General features: G+C 47.1%; 1 protein-coding gene across 2 annotated transcripts in view; it reads right to left on the minus strand.

Annotated features, from left to right (window-relative positions):
* Positions 1-7071: 7071 nt before the first annotated feature.
* The window catches only part of UBE2V1 (ubiquitin conjugating enzyme E2 V1), a 32067-nt gene continuing 19506 nt past the window's right edge, over positions 7072-19632 (minus strand). Inside the window, exons 3-4 of one of the 2 annotated variants that reach the window (XM_027621508.2) lie at positions 10133-10258; positions 7072-8902 (exon numbers count right to left, since the gene is read on the minus strand). In XM_027621508.2, the coding sequence (XP_027477309.1) occupies positions 8756-8902; positions 10133-10258 (273 nt within the window). In that variant the 3' untranslated portion in view covers positions 7072-8755. The remainder of the gene's footprint in view (positions 8903-10132; positions 10259-19632) is intronic. The other variant, XM_027621509.2, reaches the window with a different exon arrangement.

Raw genomic sequence — 19632 nt, forward strand, 5'->3', positions numbered from 1 at the left:
ACTGGCCTCTTTGCTGTTCTGTCATCCCATCAAACTCATGCCACCCTCAGGACCTTTGCATCTGCTGTTCCCTCTGCCAATTCTTTCTCTAATCAGCACTCAGCTCAGATGTCACCTCCTCAGAGGTCTTCTCTGACCACACATCTAAAGCGGTTCCCTGCCCTTTCTCCTATCACATGAGCTCACTGTACTGTTTTTATTGCCCCAATCCAGTTGTTAAATTATCTTGAAAATCATTATTTCCTTACTCTGTGTCTCCCATGCCCAGAATGACAGCAGTGTGAGGGCAAGGGACTTTTCTGCTCTATCCTCTTCTGCACCCCCAGTGCCTGGCACAGAAGTAGCCCTCCCAATATGTGTTGAATGAACAAGTGCCAAAGAGACAGACATGTCCTCTCTCTGTGCCTCACTCGTGACTGGATGCGCCAATAAGTCTACCTTTTAGGAAAGATCTCATTTCATCCAGGCTGGACTCGAACACAGGATGGGTTGGGGGTGCTTCTGTAGCCCCCAAATCACTGCCTTTCTCTAGGGCAGGGCTGATGTTCCTGGAACCTCCTGCCCACTCTGGCCCAGGGAAGTCAGATGTCAGCTCAGCTCCCCCTCTCCACCCCATGCCTCTTGACAAGCCTACGTGGACTCTGAGCCAGTTTGTAGAACACAGACAAGGGGGCTCAGGCCAGATGTGGGGGGATGTCTGGGGCTGTGCAGGGGCCCTGACAGCCAGAGGTAGAACTGGAAACTCATTCCCAGCTGGCCTACTACGTCTGAGGCCAGAGCATGTGTGGGAGAGGCCTAAGATCAAGCTGATGAAACCAGAGCAGGAGCAGCTGGACTGGGTCTGTTCATTCATTCATTCATTCTTCATCAGGCATTGCCTCCCCCGTGCCCAGCACAGGGCCTGGCACAGCACATCCGTGTGTCTACTTAGCCATCCGTTCAGGCACTGTGGACTTTTAATGTGATGATGTGACATACATCTTCCTACCCCAGGGCCTTTGCTCTTGCTGTTTCTTTCACCTGGAACTGTCCACCCTGCCAGGTTCTGGGCACGGCAGGCCCTTCACACACTTGGTAGTCACCTGCTCAGAGGTATGTGCTTAATGCTTCAGAAATGACATTGTCTGTTGTCCATCTCCCCCATTTAAACATCAGCTCCACGAAGGCAGGGGCTCTTTGTTTTGTTCTGGGCTGTGTCCCCAGCAGAGTGGTCAGCACAGAGAAAGCACTTAGTAAATGCTTGTTGGATGAATGCTCTCCTGGGAAAGCTCAGGGATGGGGGTGGTACCTAAGCCAGAAGACGGGGTGACCTGCAAATTGGGGCCTGGAGGGAGCCTGGGGGAGGGGGCAGGTGTGGAAACAGAGGGACATGGTTGTATCTCAAAATGCCTTCCTCCAAGGCAGCATTAAAAGGTAGATCAGAGGTGGCAAGTGGTGATTAAAAGTTAAAAAAAAAAAAGCCTCTAATCCATTGCCATCGTAAAAATATGAGATGCTTTACTAAATCCTGATGTCTGGCTTCTCTCTTGAAAAATCAAAAGATGTGGCCATCCCGAGCCCATATTTCAGGGGCAAATAGGTCAAGTTTCCAGTTCGCAGCAGCCCCCATCAGGCCCTTGAGGCGTTTGGGTTTGTGATCCCCCCAGCCAGAGGCTGCAGGAGTGTGGCTAGGGTGCACCAGGGTAGAGCTACCTCCAGGTACGGGGGAGGAGGTTGCACACCCTCTCCTCGGGTTTCCTGCAGGGCCCCTTTTGCCAAATGCTCACATGCAGACGCCTGAGAGCCTAGCTCTCAGAAGTGGTTCCTCCCGGCCACATCTGTCCCTGGGGCCGGGCTGGGAACCGAGGTGTGGCCCAAAGCACCGGTGCAGCGGTCCGCAGCGCGCGGGCGCCCTCTGCTGGCCCATAGCGGGCGTGCAGGTCTGAGCCAGAACTGGGCACCAAGGGTCAGGAGACCTGGGAAATTTCTTTCTATTCTGTTCAGTAGCTAATGTTTCCTGAGGGTTTGCTGTGTGCTGAGGACCGTAAGAATCCCACTACACGTAAAACCTCTGGTAATCCTTAGAGCAACCCTGTGGAGTGGATACAGAGAGGTTAAGGAGCCGGCCCAGGGCCACACAGCGGGTGCACGGATGAGTTGGGGTTGGACCCCTGACTCCTGGCCCTGGCCCTGCACTGGGGTCCAGTGAAGATCTCGCCTCTGCTCACACATTTCCATCTACTCAACATTTACAAGCTTCACCTGGAAGGACCAAACTCAGCTGATCCCTCTCCCCCTCCCCCCCCCCCCCCCCCCCCCGCCCTGCTGCCCTAGTTTTAGTGAGCTCATGGCAGAGGCAGGTGGAGGCGTCACAGGCCATCGAGACCCTCCCCTCCCCCAGCTTCTCACTGTCCGTGGCCGGAAAAGGCAGGCCCAGGTCCAGCTCTGAGGAGTCAATTCACGTGCTCATTTAATGCGTTCTAACTTCAGCACTGCTTTTTGGTATTGGGGGGCAGAGCAGGGAACACACCAGATGAGGCACTCGCCTGCCTGAGATCCACTCCAGCGAGGGAAAGAGGAATAACTAAACCAATACAACAGATTGTTAGATATTAGTAACTGCCAAGAAAAACTCACAATCAGGTGATGTGGACAGAAAAGGGTGGGGGTTGGGAAGGCCTCTCTGGAGAGGACACACATGAGCTGCTGTCCTGGGGCTGGGGAGCCGGCCACACAGAGAAGAGTGAAGACCACTCCAGGCTGGGTTTGTGTGTGGAGACGGGGCACAGCTGAGAGCCCAGGACGCTGGCGGTGGCTTGGGCTGGGAAGGTAGTGGTGGATGGGAGAACTGGCTTCCAGAAGCAAGATGTTTCTTAGTGCACCCACTCATTGGCATGAGGTCTGTGCTTTTCCAAGCACCGCTGGGGGCAGGGCACATCAGAACACACAGCCCGTCACGCAGCAAGCTCTGGGTGGGGTCAGGAAGCCACTCTGAGGACCACGTGCCTGTCCCCTATTCATTTACGGGACTCAGACAGGTCTTGAGCAGGGACCGAAAAGGTCCCCAGCCGACCACAACGGAAGGGGTTTCCAATTTGAGCTACTCGTACCACAGGGCCCTTGATGGCTGGTGAGGGTGGCCACCCATCAGCCAACCCTGCCAAGTACACCAGACCTATTTATGCTTCAGATGCCCGTCTCAGACAGTGAGAACTCCTTTACGTAAAGCACTCGCACAAATCAGTAGGAAAAAGGAACAAAAACAGGACTTTTCAACTTGAGAAGACACACCCTCACGCATGAGAACGTGCACATGAAACTATGGGACAGCCGCTCAGCTCAGACTGGGGCAGGCGGGTGAGAACAGGCCCATGTCATGTAGCAGCCGAAGGCCTCACAGTACGATGAGAGAGACAGGGAGGGGGGAACCTGTCCCCCATTGTTGATGGAAAGGGGTGAGTTGATGCGTCTTTAGTAGACAGCTTGAAAATGACAGAAGGTGCCTGTGTCCATAGATGGAGAAGCCCACTCCCAGGGCTTGACTCCACAGACGTGCACCTGCACACGCGTGTGCGCGCACACACCAATGCATGCAGAACATCAGAGACCACCTCCGTGTCCATGAGGGCCGGGTCACCTGGGTGGGGGCAAGTTGTGTGCTGGGTGCTCAGCAGCTGTTCAGAACCGCACGCTGTTCCCTCGGTGCTGCTCCACGGCGACCTTGAGAGCCCGTTTGGGAGGAAAACATCTAGGGCAAGAGCGAAGTGGAGACCACCTTCCCAGTTACGCGAAACACAACGGTGGGAAGGAGAGATGGGGAGAGGGCGAGGGAGCATGGAATGGACCTGCACCTGCGTACTGGATCTCAGAGGGACCCACAGCCCGGGTGCTAGTCTGGAGAGGATGGGGTCAGAAGCGGGAGAGGACCTCACCTTCCATTCTATTCCCTTTCTACCGTGTGAAGAACTTCCTAGGTCCACGTATTCTCTTTCGTCAAGACAGAAATGGGAGCCTCCAGCTCAGGTGTGCAGATGAGTGTCTTTTGCAGGGGATGTGATGTGCTGTCCATCCTTTGCCACCAGCGTGGCCATCTCCTCTGCCCTTATCACAACTGACAATACAGTCTGCTTCTCACCAACCGGACATGTTCACATCTTATTATTTCTGGATTGGGACATTCCTTATCATCAGTAGGGTCTCTCTTTTTTAAGATTTTATTTGACAGAGAGAGAGAGAGAGAGAGAGAGGGCGCATGTGCACGCACAAGCAAGGGGAGCAGCAGAGAGAGAGGGAGAAGCAGGCTCCCTGCTGAGCAAGGAGCCCGACGCAGGACTCGATCCCAGGACCCTGGGACTATGACCTGAGCCGAAGGCAGACGCTCAGCCGACTGAGCCACCCCGGCGCCCCAATCAGTAGGGTCTTACACTTATAACTGACAGCATTTTTTCTTGGTGGTACATAAAATAGTGGTACATCTCAGTGGACTGCATCTGACGCAGTGGAACCTGGGTCTGTCTCCCGTGGGTCCTGCAGTGACTCTGGTTTCTTAGAACCTTCCTCCGGAGTGCCACAGGTGGTGCTGCTCCTGCTCTGACCCATGGTATGTCCTGGGGGGCAAAGGCCACCATGATCACCATCTTGGGAGGGTCAAGGTGCAGCTGGTGACAGGGCCTTAGGGCCGAACAGCTCTCCCGTGGCCTGCCGGCTGTATCGGCACTTTGTTCTACGCACGGAATGAAAAGTTGGTCAGTTGACACACTAGTGTTGGGAGATCTCACATAAAAATCTGCATTGTCTGTCTTGCAATCAAAGAGCTGGCATTCACTGAGCCCACATCTCTAGCCCACATACCCATCCCGCGCCCCCCCCCACCCCACGCCTGCGCGGCATCAGGTACACGCCCAAACTCCGTGTTCCGGTTCACAGTGAGACCGTGAACACACTCTGTGCTGTCTCGCGGCAGCTAGACCTTAGGCTCTCGCACTAAGACCTCCCCTCCTCCAAGGTCACCTCCAGGCAACGTGAGGCGGCTTGGACCAAAAGCAAAAGCAGGTAAAACTTCATGTTATCCCAAGAAAGCCTCCAAGGTACATCCAGTCACCACGTGTACAGGTCAGAGCTACGCAGTCTGTACAGCCTCCAGCCTGGCAGAGGGTGACTCGCAAGCTGGAAAGACGACCTGCTTTCACAAGCTGCCCTTCCTTCGAATTTCCTCCTCTGCTGAGTAAGGAAGGGGAATTCCCTAATGCTGTGCCCCGAGGCGGGTTCTGATGATGGACTAATACGGAGTAGGCACAAGCAAGGAAGGGGAACGTGTCCACTAGCTCCCTGGGAGCAGGGAGGGAGCACAAAAAGGCAAGGGGCCGAGCAGGGCACCCGGACAGCCAGGGTGGGCAGGGCCGCGGCACGTAGAGTCTGTGCCATGGACTCAACACCATCACAAGGCACCAGTGCCAGTGCCGCCCCCACCCAGAAGGCTCTGGGAACCTTCCCAGCAGAGCTGAGACGAAGCTCAAGAGCCCTCATCTCGATATCAAAATCCAAGGTCATGGGGTAGTGGAGACCCAGCACGGTTTGCTGTTGGTGTATCAGAAGGGGTGCTTCCTCGCCCACTCAGATTACCCTGGAGACCTCCGTGCACCCCCACACCCTGCAGGTCTACACAGTGAGAAAGAACACAAGTATCTTCTCTCAAGAGCAAGGACCTGGCAGGCGCTGGGGACTGGAGGCGTGTGAGCTGAGGCTACCTGGTGAAGCAGTGCGCTTAGCCCCCGGATGAGCGCTTCTTCTGTACCCTAAATTGAGGCCCGACGACAGACATACCTGTAAACCCATCAGCGACAATGAGGGGCAAATCACATGACTGTGGGACATAAGCACAAATCAGACTCCATTATCACATGTCGCGCACTAAGAAGGTGAAAGGTGCACTCTAGCAGTTCAGATGGCTCTTCTCTCCGGAGGTCACGCAGCCCATGAGAGCTGCCACCTTTAGATTTAGCCCTGAATTTGCCTTGGGGTTTTCCAGGAGCATTTTGAAATAATTTTAGAACCTCCCCTGTCCCTTCCCTCCCTTGGGGGAGCTAAGGACTAAGGGCAAAGAACCCACAGCAGAAAGGCAGTAATTCACTCTGGAGGCCTCCTAGGGACCCATATGGCAGAAATTTGGGCAGTGCTTTCTGGAGGGTGGCCTGGTAGGAACAATCTGGCTCTACCCAGGCACCAGGTTCTGACATCTGAGCTGGCCCCAACAGCCACAAAAGAATGGGCCTGGCTCCTGCCACAGGACACCAAGGTCATGCCTGCTGGCGGTTGGGACCACAGCAGGAAGTTCAAATCCTGGATAAAAACAACCACAGACACGTTTCCACTCCATACACGGTAGGTAGCAAACTGTCAATTGTCAGGCAAAACTCTTGTCTCCAACACCAGAAATCCATGTGAAAGTCCTATATTTCCCTTCCCAACAGACTACTAAATCCAGCTGGTAAGCAGGTACTAGAGGGGACTTAATAGCTGGAGTCCCACAAAGCTACTTAAAGGAAAGACTCCCCCCCGCCCCTCGGACCTTTTCACCATAACCTTGTCAGACAGGGGTTGGCAAACTGTGGTCCATGGGCCAAATCTGGCCCACTGCCTGTTTGATGAAGAATGATTTCTACAGATGAACATTTACAACGGACTTGATAAATCATACAATGGATTTGATAAATCATACAACGGATTTGATAAATCAGGAATACTAACTTTAAATTCCAGTAAGCAAAATGTTATCCTCTAAAAAAAAAGAATTCCATTTCTCTCATTAGTTGACCTGTAACATTAGAAAAGAACTATACTCAATTACTAGATTTTGAATTCCATCAATAAACAATTTTGTGGACATCTGTTTTCTCTCACTATGTAAGTATTTACACAGTACCTTTAATTTTGCCTCTTGGCTCACAAAGCCCAAGTATTTATTGACTTAGGCCCTTGGTGGAAGGAGGTTTGCCGACCCCTGATTTAGGACATCAATTTGAATCCCAAAGCATCTAAAACATCAAATTCTGTTCCTAAATTACATGCCAAGAGGAAGAAGGGCACAGCTTCTTAAATATTAACGCACACTTTTTTTTTTTATTATATTAAAATCAGGCAATGGTCTGACAATAAAAAGGCTGCTTATGGAATACTGTTATGTTCAACTTTACTTACAGGATGTTAAATCCTTAGAACTAAGGTATCCCCCACAAAAAGATTAATGGAAACATCGATTGTTTTCAGACTTGATAGTTGCTGCTTCAAAAGGTGGTTTTATACAAACACTAAATTAAAAAAAAAAAAAAAACTTTAGAACACAATGAATCGCTTTTATTTCGGTATGCATCCACATCTCAGCATTTAGTGGTCCTGAACAGAAAAGTGGAAAAATGCAGCAATTTGCCAGGAAGTCAAGCCCGCCAATTTCGGGGATCTGCTGTGCACACCGAGTTCTTTCTTAATCCCTGCTGAGGACCGTGGGAAGCAGCAGCACCAAAACCAAAGTATGCACCGAATTCAAGGTTCTTTTTTGTTCCAGTTGTCAGATTCCAAACTAGACCCAAATGGATTAAGATGACCACATGAGAACCCTGTTTAAAACTTCTTCAATTTTTAAAAGCCAAAGCAATTATAGGAAAAGAAAACAATTCATTCAGAGGGATCATGTGTGCTTACAAGTGTCTTCTGTGGCCTTTCTCCAAGTTTAACCACCAAGCACTTTGAGAGCTGGCAGGTCTGAGTACCCCTGGTGACTGTTCTTTTCACTTATCAAAACCTGAGCTAAAAAACCGCTTCAGCTGACGATGACAGCAGAAGGTGGCAGGGCTGAGGACCCAATATTCATTCCCAGGCTGGTGGAGAGTGAGTAAATGTGGTTCCAAAACTAAATGAGGGAAGTCAGAGACTCTTTCCAACCTTACCTGATGGCTTCTGGCCAAAGCAAGGAAGTGTCGTGGACAGTGTTGGGTGGTAATGGTGCAAAAAGGGTCTTGAGGAGGAGGAAGGAAAAAGCAGCACCCCTCGATTAAGGTGGGGGAGAAGATATAGGAAAGCCCTGAATTCCTCACCAAAGGCCAATTTCAGAGGGGAGCAGAGGGGGTTACAATCTATGCTTCGGCCAAGGGTGGTCATGGGAAGTGGAGAAAGGATGATGGCTTGGAGTGGGGAGGGCATCATTTAAGACTTAAAAAAAAGAAACCAGGGGTGCAGCTGGAGCACCCCCGCACACCCAGCAGTAGTCCCACAGGCTGCGACCTGAAACCTTCACACTACTCTAGCAAGCCACCCCAAGCTGGAGGGCTGTTGCAGGGATAGAGGGAGGGAGGGAGCGGGCAGGGAATGAGGGGAGGAGGCAGGGAGGCAGGGGGAGGAGAAGGGGAGAAGGCAGAGACCCCAGGCCATGTAATCAGCAGCAAGGTGATTGTGTGATGTGTCTTTTCACAGTTGAGTTAGATGTGCCCCACCAGTTATGATGGGAATCAATTTAAATATACTTTCCTGATCCCAGAAGTTCAACTATGTGGACAGTGGTTACACTTGACAGGATGATTTGTTATAGCACAACTTATATATTTCAAATGGACAAAAAATTAGTATCGTTTACAGTATCTTAAGATAAATTGCCTTTGAATGGGAGCTTCCTTTCCAGTACTTTGAGGTCTACAAGACGTATCTAGAAAATGTACTACTGTGGAAAATGACTGCTTAAATCGAATGGGGGGGAGGGGGGAGGGCCTGTGGTTTCTCTTTTTGATTAATTGCTGTAACACTGTCCTTCAGGCGGCTGAGGGAGTTTCATGTTTTCTTTAGACATCATTAGGCGCCGGAGCTCTTGCAGGACAACTTTGATGCTATATGAATTCTGCCATTTTGCTAGCACTGATATGGCTCTTGGGTCCACCTACAAAAAGGCAAACAAAAAACTGTCAGGCTCTCAAACAAATGAATTGCTATGTGCTGGAGTAAAGCTGCAGATAGGAGTAAAATGCATTTTTCCAGTTGAACATGCCCATCACACAATGGTATCTGACATGCAGAAAATACCTGCGTGATCCCTCCCTCTGGTTAGTCTGTGTTTCCTGGTTTGTGTCCCAAACCCTCACCGTTTGGGAGAAGGAAACTATGGATAAGTAAAGCCACCCTTAGAGAAATGGTCCTGGCACTTGGCAAGAGTCCAGCTGGCTCTAGAACAGTGACCTGCTCTCCTGGACAGGCTGCTATGGCTCAGGGTCCTTTCTCGACGCCACACCCAGGTGGTGGATGCTAACGGCACCCAGGGCAGTAAGGAGCAAAGGCGAGCAGTGGCCCAGACCCACGCTCTCGTGACAAGGACTTGCCTCTGAGTCACACTCTCTCAAGTTTGTGCAGCAATTACCAAAAGAAATCTCCCAAAGTGTGGGTCGAGTTCTGGGTTCAGGACTTTTGGTGGAACTCAGATGCAACATGAAACACTGAACACACAGCAACAAGGCTCATCTCTTTTTCGCTTTTCTTTCAAGTCTTCTGAATATCTCAAAACAAAGGCTTAGCTCACATGATGCTTAACGTGTAAAACCCTTCAACGCTCGCTGATCTCCCCTTTGAACAAGAAAGCAGGTCTCAAAGGCTCAAAGCCTTTGGCAAGAAACCTATGGAGGAAGAATTTATTAACATCACTTTGATTTTGTAGTATTTATTACTGCCACTACTGCCTTCTTATGACAAGTGAGATTGGTTTTCCATTTATGGTAATAAAAATAAATTTAAAAAGCAAGGCCATTAAAGGGGAAAAAACAGCATGTATCATAAGTAAGGCTCGGGAAGTACGAGTATGACCCTGGACAGGACTTTGCACCTCTGTGCCGCAGGCTCCTCATCTCTGCCTCATGAGGGTGCATCATGAAGACAGAATGAGCTCCTATCTCAAGAGAGCCGCACAGTGTTGGCCCGGGGTGAGTGTGGCACGAACAATGATTTAAATATAGCTGGGGAACAGGCCCTCACCCCGAGTCTGCGTATGTTCATACTGTGGTATATTTCAGCATCAAGCAACCAAGAAATATATGGACTTAGGGCCACAGCGCCCCTGATGTTTAAGTACAAAGCATTTCTCAACCCAAAGGAACAAGTATGGGCAGGAAAAACAACTTACCACTCCATTAGAACTATTAACTCCATTCATATTAATTTTTGTTACAAATCTTACAAAGGGGGGTGCTTCTGGGTATTTAGGTCCACATTCTATTTTAAGGCTGTATATTCGGTTTTCATAAATTGTCTGGAAAAAAAGGTACAGAGATGTCAGGCAATTACAAACTATGAATTCAAAAAGGCAGATCTTTTGAAACCCCATTTATTCCTGCCTGCAGAACTGGTGCACGTGCTTCCTTTATACAGAGTCTACCTGTTACCTGTGAAGTCAGTAGTAACTAGTCCCCACACTAGTGTCTATGAACTCTTATCTCGGGGGAATACAAAGAAAATTTACAACAGTATCACTGAAGTTTCAAGTTAGTATTATTTAAGTCCAATCAGATGGGCTTGTTTGTACACTAATTTCTCTACTTTGCAGACCCCATCCTGTGCTCTGGGCAATGCTGCGTAAGAGGCATTCTTTACTCTGGGAAGCCACACTAAACGTTTACTCACACCAGGGTCATCAGCCAATGCATTCACTACCACCATGTGCAAAGCACAGAACAGGAGGCTCTTTGGAAGAACTTCAAAATGAAACACAAGTTAGGGGGTGCGGGTGCAGATGCGAGAGCCGCTTTCCCACTACCTCATTACTCTGTGGCTGTGTGCCGCACCCTCTCTCCCTGCAGGCTTTACATCGACCTGAGAGATTACAGGCATGTAGTGGGTGAGGTGGGCAGCCACGGATGCCAGGCCCGCAGAGGAAAAGACTGCCCTTCTTCAAACGTCAACCACGGCTCTGTAGAAAAAACTGGAAAGTCCAATTCCCCATGGCAGTGAACTTTTCCCTGTTAACTTCCACCCGATGAGCAGCAAAATGTGCTGTCAGTAGCAGGCTGTTCCATCTGCCTAGAGCGCCCTGCCTGCCCCCCCCCTCCCGAACTACCGCACATTCATCAAGACCCAGTTCAAACATCACCTGCTCAAACGTCACCCAGTTCAGTCATCATACAGGTTAGTCCATAGCTTTCTGTCCTACATGAAGTGGCAATGTTATCATTTACATGTCTAAAGACCACCCTGAAAGGTGACGTGTCCCCATTAGGTTGGCCCCCTCGAAGGCAGAGGCCACTCCCCCTCCAATGGGTCCCCGTCCAGGGCACCAGTGCTCCTGCCTTCCTCAGTGCTGCCTGCACAAGTAACCGCTCCTGTGTAAACAGCAACATCTAGCTGTCTTTGGGGGGAATCAATTACAGAAGATGTGATTTAAATCCTAGAAAACATTCCGTCTAAACGGTGGTCTAGCCCTAAGAAAAAAACTGGAACATATTTTAAGATTCAGAAGGCATTCATAATATACCCATAGAAACCTTTCACATCCACTTAACAGGTACTCCAAACTGTGACAAACCTAAACTCAGTTCTGGATTTCCACCCGCCCTCAAGCCGCTCTTCCTCTCTTCCTTTATAAATGGCACCGCCACCTGGCAGTTAGTTAAAGCAAAACCTAGCAGCCAGCCACAATTCCCTTTTCTCTCACCCCCTCCCTTCTAATCAAAAGGTCTTAGCTTCCACCTCCAAGAGCGATCCCACACCCACCCACTTCCCTCTACCACACCCTTCGTCTCAATCACCTGTCTCTGCTCTTTCTTGCTTCCCCTGCAATCTGTTCTCCAAACAGCAGCCTGGCTGCTCTTTCAAAACCAAGAACTTGACCCCTCCAATGGCAGCTAGTGACCCGAGAAGGAAGCCCGTGTTCTTGGATCGGACCCTGCGCACCCCCGCCTTCCTCTTTTTCTTCTTCCTCTCCATCTAGCCCCAACTTCTCTCTACCTTGGGGCCCCGACACCAGCTGCTGTTCTGGGTACATCCTGCAGCTCTTTGGCTCAACAGCACCTTCTTCTCAGAAGTCCTCCTGACTCCCCATCTGAAGTCTTCTGTCAGACCTCCCTTGATAAACTAAGAACAAGGAGGGTGAGGGCCTCAACAGAACTGGTACTCAAATGTTCCTTGACTCGAATATTGCTCTTTGTAAGTTTATAAAATGAATAGCTTGCTGCAACTAAGGTGCTCCCTCAGAAGACAAAAATTCACTGCGTCAACATGACAAGAAGGAAGCAAACAGGGATTTATGGAAAATAGGATAAAAGGTCTACACTCAGCGCCTAGCACAGTTTCCATCAGCAACTATGCACTCGGCAGTATCTGTTGACTGCCTGGATCCCAAGTTCATCTCTGGATGTCTGTCCTACATTCATACTCAATGGTTTTGTCACACAATTCAGATAGAGTTTCTTATATAAAATAGTCCCTGGGGGCATGGGCTTGTGGTATCAAAATCAGTTAGGTCTTTTAAAAAATATTCGATATCACATTTTGGAGGTTCTGATGCACCAATGTATTCACCTGCCAGTATGTTTTGTGGCTTATCAGTCTCGAAAAAATTTCACTAATCATTCTATCTATTAACAACAGCATCAAAATGGCTAAGAAGGTGAGCAGCTTGGTAACAGGATTCTGATTATTACATATTTTAAATCTTATTACTTTCGACACTATGAAGTCTAATTTAAAAATGTGCATCCTATGACTAACTTCTTAGAAGGCAAAAAATACCAAACTTCTGACCATTGATGTTCAACTGGCAACTTCACTGGAACACAGTAAAAAATGCCTCAAGTCAAGTGAACATAGAGACACCTGAAGGATCATTAAAAAGTATAAAGCAAGACTTCTGTAGAAAACAGGTTCTGGTTTTCTTTTGTTTTGTTTACTAGTGTTCCAAGACCTGCTTTGTAAAAAGGTTTCACTGAAGAAAGGAATTATGCCTGGAGAAGAACTGTTAGAACATTCTGTCTATGAGGAACACTTCTCAAGATTCATTATCTGATCATGAAACACTTTCCACTTTATCGACATGGCTTGAGCTTCATGGGGCAATTTGGCAGTGCCTATCAAAATGTGGAACAGGCATGCTTAAACCAGCAAGACTATTTCTAGGAACTTCCTACAGGCAGACTTGTACTTATACACAAAAATGTGAAGCATTAAAAAAAAAAAGTGAAGCATCGTCTGCAATAGCAAAAATAACTATGAACAATCTAAATGTCCACCTGCAAGGGACTGGCTGAACAAATACAGCATATTCCTAAAATTGGATACTTTGTAGCCTTTTCAAAGGCTGAGGCCCAGACACACACATGGAAAGACTGCCAAGACATGCATGGGTCTTGGTACAGCCAGCCAGTTGGAGAATATGTGTAAGATATAAAAGCAGACAGACACCCCCCTCCAACTGAGGCTATGTTAATGTGCACACACGTTTCATCCACTAGACACTACAGGCCCGCAGCGTAAAGATGACAAACTTTTCCTGGGCCTAAAATATATATATGAGAATCCCAGCCGAATCATGATGAAAAATGTCAGATAAATTCCAATACAGACATTCTACAAAATACCTAACCAGTATGCCTCAAAATTGTCAAGGGCAACAAAACCAAGAAAAACCTGAAACTGTCACAGCCACGAGAAGCCCAGGATATGATAATAAAAATATAATGTAGTATCTCGGATAGGATTCTGGAATAGAAAATAGACACAAGGTAAAAACTAAGAACACCTGAATAAGACATGGACTTTAGTTAATAGTAATGCATCAGTATGGGGCCACTGGTGGTAACAAATGTACTATCCCAATATAAGATGCTAACAACAGGGGAAACTGGGGGAGGGGTACACATGGAACTTTCCATACTATCCTTTTACTTTTTCTGTTAAGTCTAAAAGTATTGTGAAATAAATGATTCTTTAAAATGTAGGAGATATGAGAAAAGGAAAAGGTACTGGTTGCAAAAATGAGAAAATCACAAACTGTCAGTATATAAAAAGTTGACTCGGGTCAACCAGATGACCACTACTCAAGTGAAATCTTGAGCAGGCGTACTCAACTTATGTGCGCTGTCCAGGGTGGGCTTGTGCTGTGTGAGAACAAGGTGTGGGCCCTTCAAAGTGAGAAAGTCTACATGGCTCTGGATGAAGACAGGGAGGAAAATGCACAGGAAGAGGTGTGGAAGGAGATGGACTGGATGCTGCTCACAGTTCACCTGGAGAGCAGGGATATGGCAGTTAGGGATAAGCCAGGAAACAAGACACAGCACTAGGCATTTTAACACAGAATTTAACATAGGGAATTGGTTAAACAGGTGTCACTGGACTGAAAACACAAAAAGGGAACCTGAGCTAACACAGAGGTAACCTGCAGAAAACAGGTGGCACCCCTTGAGGCTGGGGGAACCAAGGGAATTAAGCCAGTTTTTCAGACCTAGAGGCTCAGGGCCAGAGGTCTCTAGAGTTGAACTCAGACCTCTGAGGAGGGGGCGCCACAGGCCAGTTCTGGGAGTGCCCCCAAGAGCTGGAGGCTGCTACCCACTACTGATGCCGGGATGAAGGGCCATTACCAGAGTGGCGCAGAAAGAACAGGCAAACAAGCAGAAGCAAGTCCCTTCTCCTTGCCTCTCAGGCGCTCTCCTGTGTCTCTGACTGGAGGAACCTAACAGGGTGCCAGCTGGCAAAGGAAACCTGTAGTTTGCAGAGTCCCAGCCCTAGTATCCAAAAGCAGAGCTGAGGAAGTTGGGCTTGGAGCTTAAGTGGGCATCTGTGCACCCCTCCAGACAGTGACAAGACACAATTTTCCTCTGTACAGAGCCTCTCCCTCTTGCCACCACTCAGGGTATCCTGCTGAGTGAGCCATCAGACCAGTCTTCAGGCAACATTAACTATTCATTTCTCCAAGTCAATGCTAGTGCCACTTAGCATTCTAGGTTCTAGAATATTCTAGAACCTAAAGACTAAATTGTCCAGCTAACCACACAAACCCAATATAAAATATGCAGGAGAAAGGAAGCACTTATTCCTTCCTTCCCATTCGCTTTCTGTTCCTGTCACGTCAGCCTGCAAGTGCCCCTCATCTAGGCCATGAGAGCTGCTCTGGTTTCCAGCGTCTTTCAGTGTCCCCAACATTGTCACTGCCTCCTGGGACCACTCCTCCCGGTGCTCGGTTCTGATGGCTGTGCCCCCCAAGTCCTCCCAGCCCCAGGGCTAAGCTGTTGTTCCCTGCAGTGTTATCTCTGTGGTCCCACAGTGTGCCTTCTCTACTTTTTCAGGCCAACACTAATTTGATCAACTTCCTGTATTAAATTCTCTCTGTTGAAATACCTAGCATGGTTTCTCTTTTCCTGACTAACACAAAGAGTTAAGGGGAACAAAGTGAACTTCTTACTTTACATACTCTGTATTGTTTGAGAATTTTTATGAGGATATATTCATGTATCAGACATGCCACATAAAGCTGTTTAAAAAGAGATCAATATGCACTGATATGGAAAGACATCCACCATCTGTTAACCATCTGTTAAGTGAAAAAAATGAAGTTGCAAAACATTATGCATAGCAAGGTCTCATTTTTATTAAAAAGGATATGTACTTATGTTTGTGTACCCAAAGCAAAAGCCGGTAGAAACACACTCATTCTGTGGGGAGTATAATGAAATGGGAGAAGGATTACCTTCCTTTTACCTCACACATTCCTGTAACTATGTTCTGTTCTTAAGCATGCATACAGTATTTTTAGATAAGTACGTGTATAAACACACACCCACGTTCTAACCCGCACCTAAAAACATTATCTTGGACAACCCCAGAGACACAGTGTTTCTCAACCACAGCAATTTCTGCCCACCCCCCTCTGGGTGGGGTGGGAATTAGGCAACATCTGGAGACATTAATGGCTGTCACAACTGGGGGAGGGAGGTGCTACTGGTATCTGGTGAGCAGAGACCAGGGATGCTGCTAATCCCACAATGCACAGCACAGCCCCACAACAAAGAATGATCCAGCTCGAGCTGTCCATAGCGCTGAAGCTGAGAAAATGCTCTGTAACCTGGCTATTCTTAGCGCCTCTGGGGTCAGAGTAGAAATAATCCACATCTAATGCTGTGGACAACTGGACATTTGCCAGAATTCTGCAAAGGGCACTTGGATGAGAAACTTCCTTTCAGGTTTGGAGAACTTGCTTTCTTAAAAAAAAAAAAAAATCAAATAGCTAACACACATATAATTAAAGCAACTCAGAGTACAAAAAGGTATGTGGTAAAAAAAATCAATCTCCTTTCCACCCTGGTCCCAGCTAGCTAGATCCCTTTTTAAGAAGGCAACCACTGTCACCAACTTCTTTCATGTTCCCCACAAAGTACTGTAAACACAAAGAAGCACAAGTATATGTATGACTTCTTCCGCTGCCCCCCACTCCTCCCCACCCCAGTGGCAGCATATCCTATACTGCTTTGTACCTTTTTTCACTTAAATATCATGGAAATCATTCCATTTCAGGACACATTATATCTGTCTCTCTTTTCAACAGCTAAACAGTACATACTATGGTCTACTGGAAGACTCTGCGGTGGTTTCCAATATTCTGCGACTACTGAAAACACTGCATTCAGTAACTGTACATACAGGCCTTTGGGTAACACATTAAAAAAAGCTGAGTAAATTCCTAGAATTGCTGGATCACTTTTTTTATTAATAATTTTTTATTGTTATGTTAATCACCATACATTACATCATTAGTTTTTGATGTAGTGTTCCATGATTCATTGTTTGTGCATAACACCCAGTGCTCCACGCAGAACGTGCCCTCTTTAATACCCATCACCAGGCTAACCCATCCCCCCACCCCCCTCCCCTCTAGAACCCTCAGTTTGTTTTTCAGAGTCCATCGTCTCTCATGGTTCGTCTCCCCCTCCGACTTACTCCCCTTCATTCTTCCCCTCCTGCTATCTTCTTCTTTTTTTTTCTTAACATATGTTGCATTATTTGTTTCAGAAGTACAGATCCGTGATTCATCAGTCTTGTACAATTCACAGTGCTCACCATAGCACATACCCTCCCCAATGTCTATCACCCAGCCACCCCATCCCTCCCACCCCCCACCACTCCAGCAACCCTCAGTTTGTTTCCTGAGATTAAGAATTCCTCATATCAGTGGGGTCATATGATACATGTCTTTCTCTGACTGACTTATTTCACTCAGCATAACACCCTCCAGTTCCATCCACGTCGTTGCAAATGGCAAGATCTCATCCCTTTTGATGGCTGCATAATATTCCATTGTGATATATACCACATCTTCTTTACCAATTCATCTGCCGATGGACATCTTGGCTCTTTCCAGTTTGGCTATTGTGGACACTGCTGCTATAAACATTGGGGTGCACATACCCCTTCAGATCCCTACATTTGTATCTTTGTGGTAAATACCCAGTAGCGCAATTGCTGGATCGTACGGTAGCTCTATTTTCAACTGTTTGAGGAACCTCCATACTGTTTTCCAGAGTGGTTGCACCAGCTTGCATTCCCACCAACAGTGTAGGAGGGTTCCCCTTTCTCCAAATCCCCGCCAACATCTGTCGTTTCCTGACTTGTTAATTTTAGCCATTCTGACGGGTGTGAGGTGGTATCTCATTGAGGTTTTGATTTGGATTTCCCTGGCTGGATCACTTTTGATGGAGGATTTTGAGTTATACAGTCACAAAGATACAACAGGCAGATGGGTTACTTAAGTGCTCTATTTAGATACTTTAATAATTACACTGATATTCCAGAGGCCCAGCATATGCCTTGTATGTTAGTCATAAAGCAGACTGGTCACAGGAAGCACCTAGAAGCAGACAGTTTTCTTCTTTGCTTTTAACCTTGGGGAGCCAGGGCAAGCATAACTATAGGGGTAAAAAAAAACAGTCAGTGACAAGCATTGGCGAGGGTGTGGAGAAGCAGAAACCCTCATGTACTGCTGGTGGAAACATAAACTGGTGTAGCCGCTTGGGAAAACAGTCTGACTGTTATTTAAAATGTTAAACATAAAGTTACCATATGATCCAGACGGTTCAACTCCTAGGTATACACCTAAGAGAAATGAAAACTTATGTCCATACAAAAACCTGTACACAAATATTCATAGCAGCATTATTCATAATAGGCAAAAAAAATGGAAAAAATCCAAATGTCTATCAGCTAGTTAATGGATAAAGAAAATATGGTCTATCTACACAACGGAGTATTATTCAGCCATAAAAAGGAATGAACTACTGGTAAGTGCTAGAACATGTATGAACCTTGAAAACAGTAAAAGCCACTACAAAAGACCGCATGCTGTGTGATTCCATTTATATGAAATGTCCAGAACAGACAAATTCATAGGGACAGAGTAAATGAGTGGTTGTCAAAGGTGAGGGAGGGAGGTGGGGAACAGATTGGGAGCGAATGCCAATGGGGAAGAAAGTTTCTCTCTGGGGTAATGAAAATGTTCTGAAATTGGTGACAGTTGCACAATTCTGAATATAAAAACCACCGAACGGTACACTTTACAAGTGTATTCTACAGTAAGTGGATTCTACAATATGTGAATTACATCTCAGTAGAGCTACCATATTCATATATATATATATATATATATATGAATGTGTGGAAAGCACCTTGCATACGGTAGCCACTCATTATAAGGGAGGCCCCTGTGGAAAGAGTTAAAATGAAACCCAAGATAATCCAAGGTGTTGTAGGTAGAACAAAATATTTCCAATGGAATTTGGTGGTTCACTTTGTTTGTTCATTTGTTGAAGTGTATAATTCAGTGGTATTTAGTGTATTTGCAATGTTGTACACTAGTTCATTCTTAATTTGTTAGAACCTGAAAATCAGTCTGCTAATGAACAAATCTATTGAACAACTACCCCATGCTGAGTCATTTCCAGGTGCTCTGGTGAGTTAGGAGGAGGGAAGAATGGTTCTCATCCTCAAGAAACTGGAACCATTCTTAGGCAGAGAAGAAATGCAGTGAAGGAAGTCATCACCACACAGTGGACTTCCAGAGATGGCAAGAAATGATCTCCATGAAGAAACAAGCTTTCTAGATCAAGTTTTCCCCAGCATTTAGTAGATCCAGAAATCCTGGTTTTCAGAGTTTTTTTTTTTTAAAAGATAAATGAATAAAAACAGTAAACTGAGTATTTTTCTTTAACCCAAAAAACAAAACCATGGGATCAAAGATGACTCAAGAGGTAATGTTAAATGGCAAAGCCAGTCATTCACCAGAGTGTTTACGACGGTCCAAGATGAACAGCAGATTTTCCTAACACTTAATGAGCATGACCTTCTTCCTTGTTTCAGTCGGGGCCACATCCCACATGTCTTTCTACTTCCCACAGAGCGGGTGCAGAGCCTGTGCACGCAGTGAAAAGAATGCATGGCCACCATCATCTTCGAGCACAAGCGCACACAGGAAAGGTCCTGCTACATTCAGGCAGAATCTTCCATTGCCTGAAACAAGTGTCACATCACGGGAATCTATTTCCTTACTCCTACCTCATATTACTACTAACACTCCGGCTAATTCTGTAACGGGAACAAATGAAATCTCAAAATCTAAACAGAAGGGAGATAATGTAGCACAGGGTTAGG

Source organism: Zalophus californianus, chromosome 8, assembly GCF_009762305.2.
Source record: "Zalophus californianus isolate mZalCal1 chromosome 8, mZalCal1.pri.v2, whole genome shotgun sequence".
In the NCBI taxonomy this organism is placed as follows: Eukaryota; Metazoa; Chordata; class Mammalia; order Carnivora; family Otariidae; genus Zalophus; species Zalophus californianus.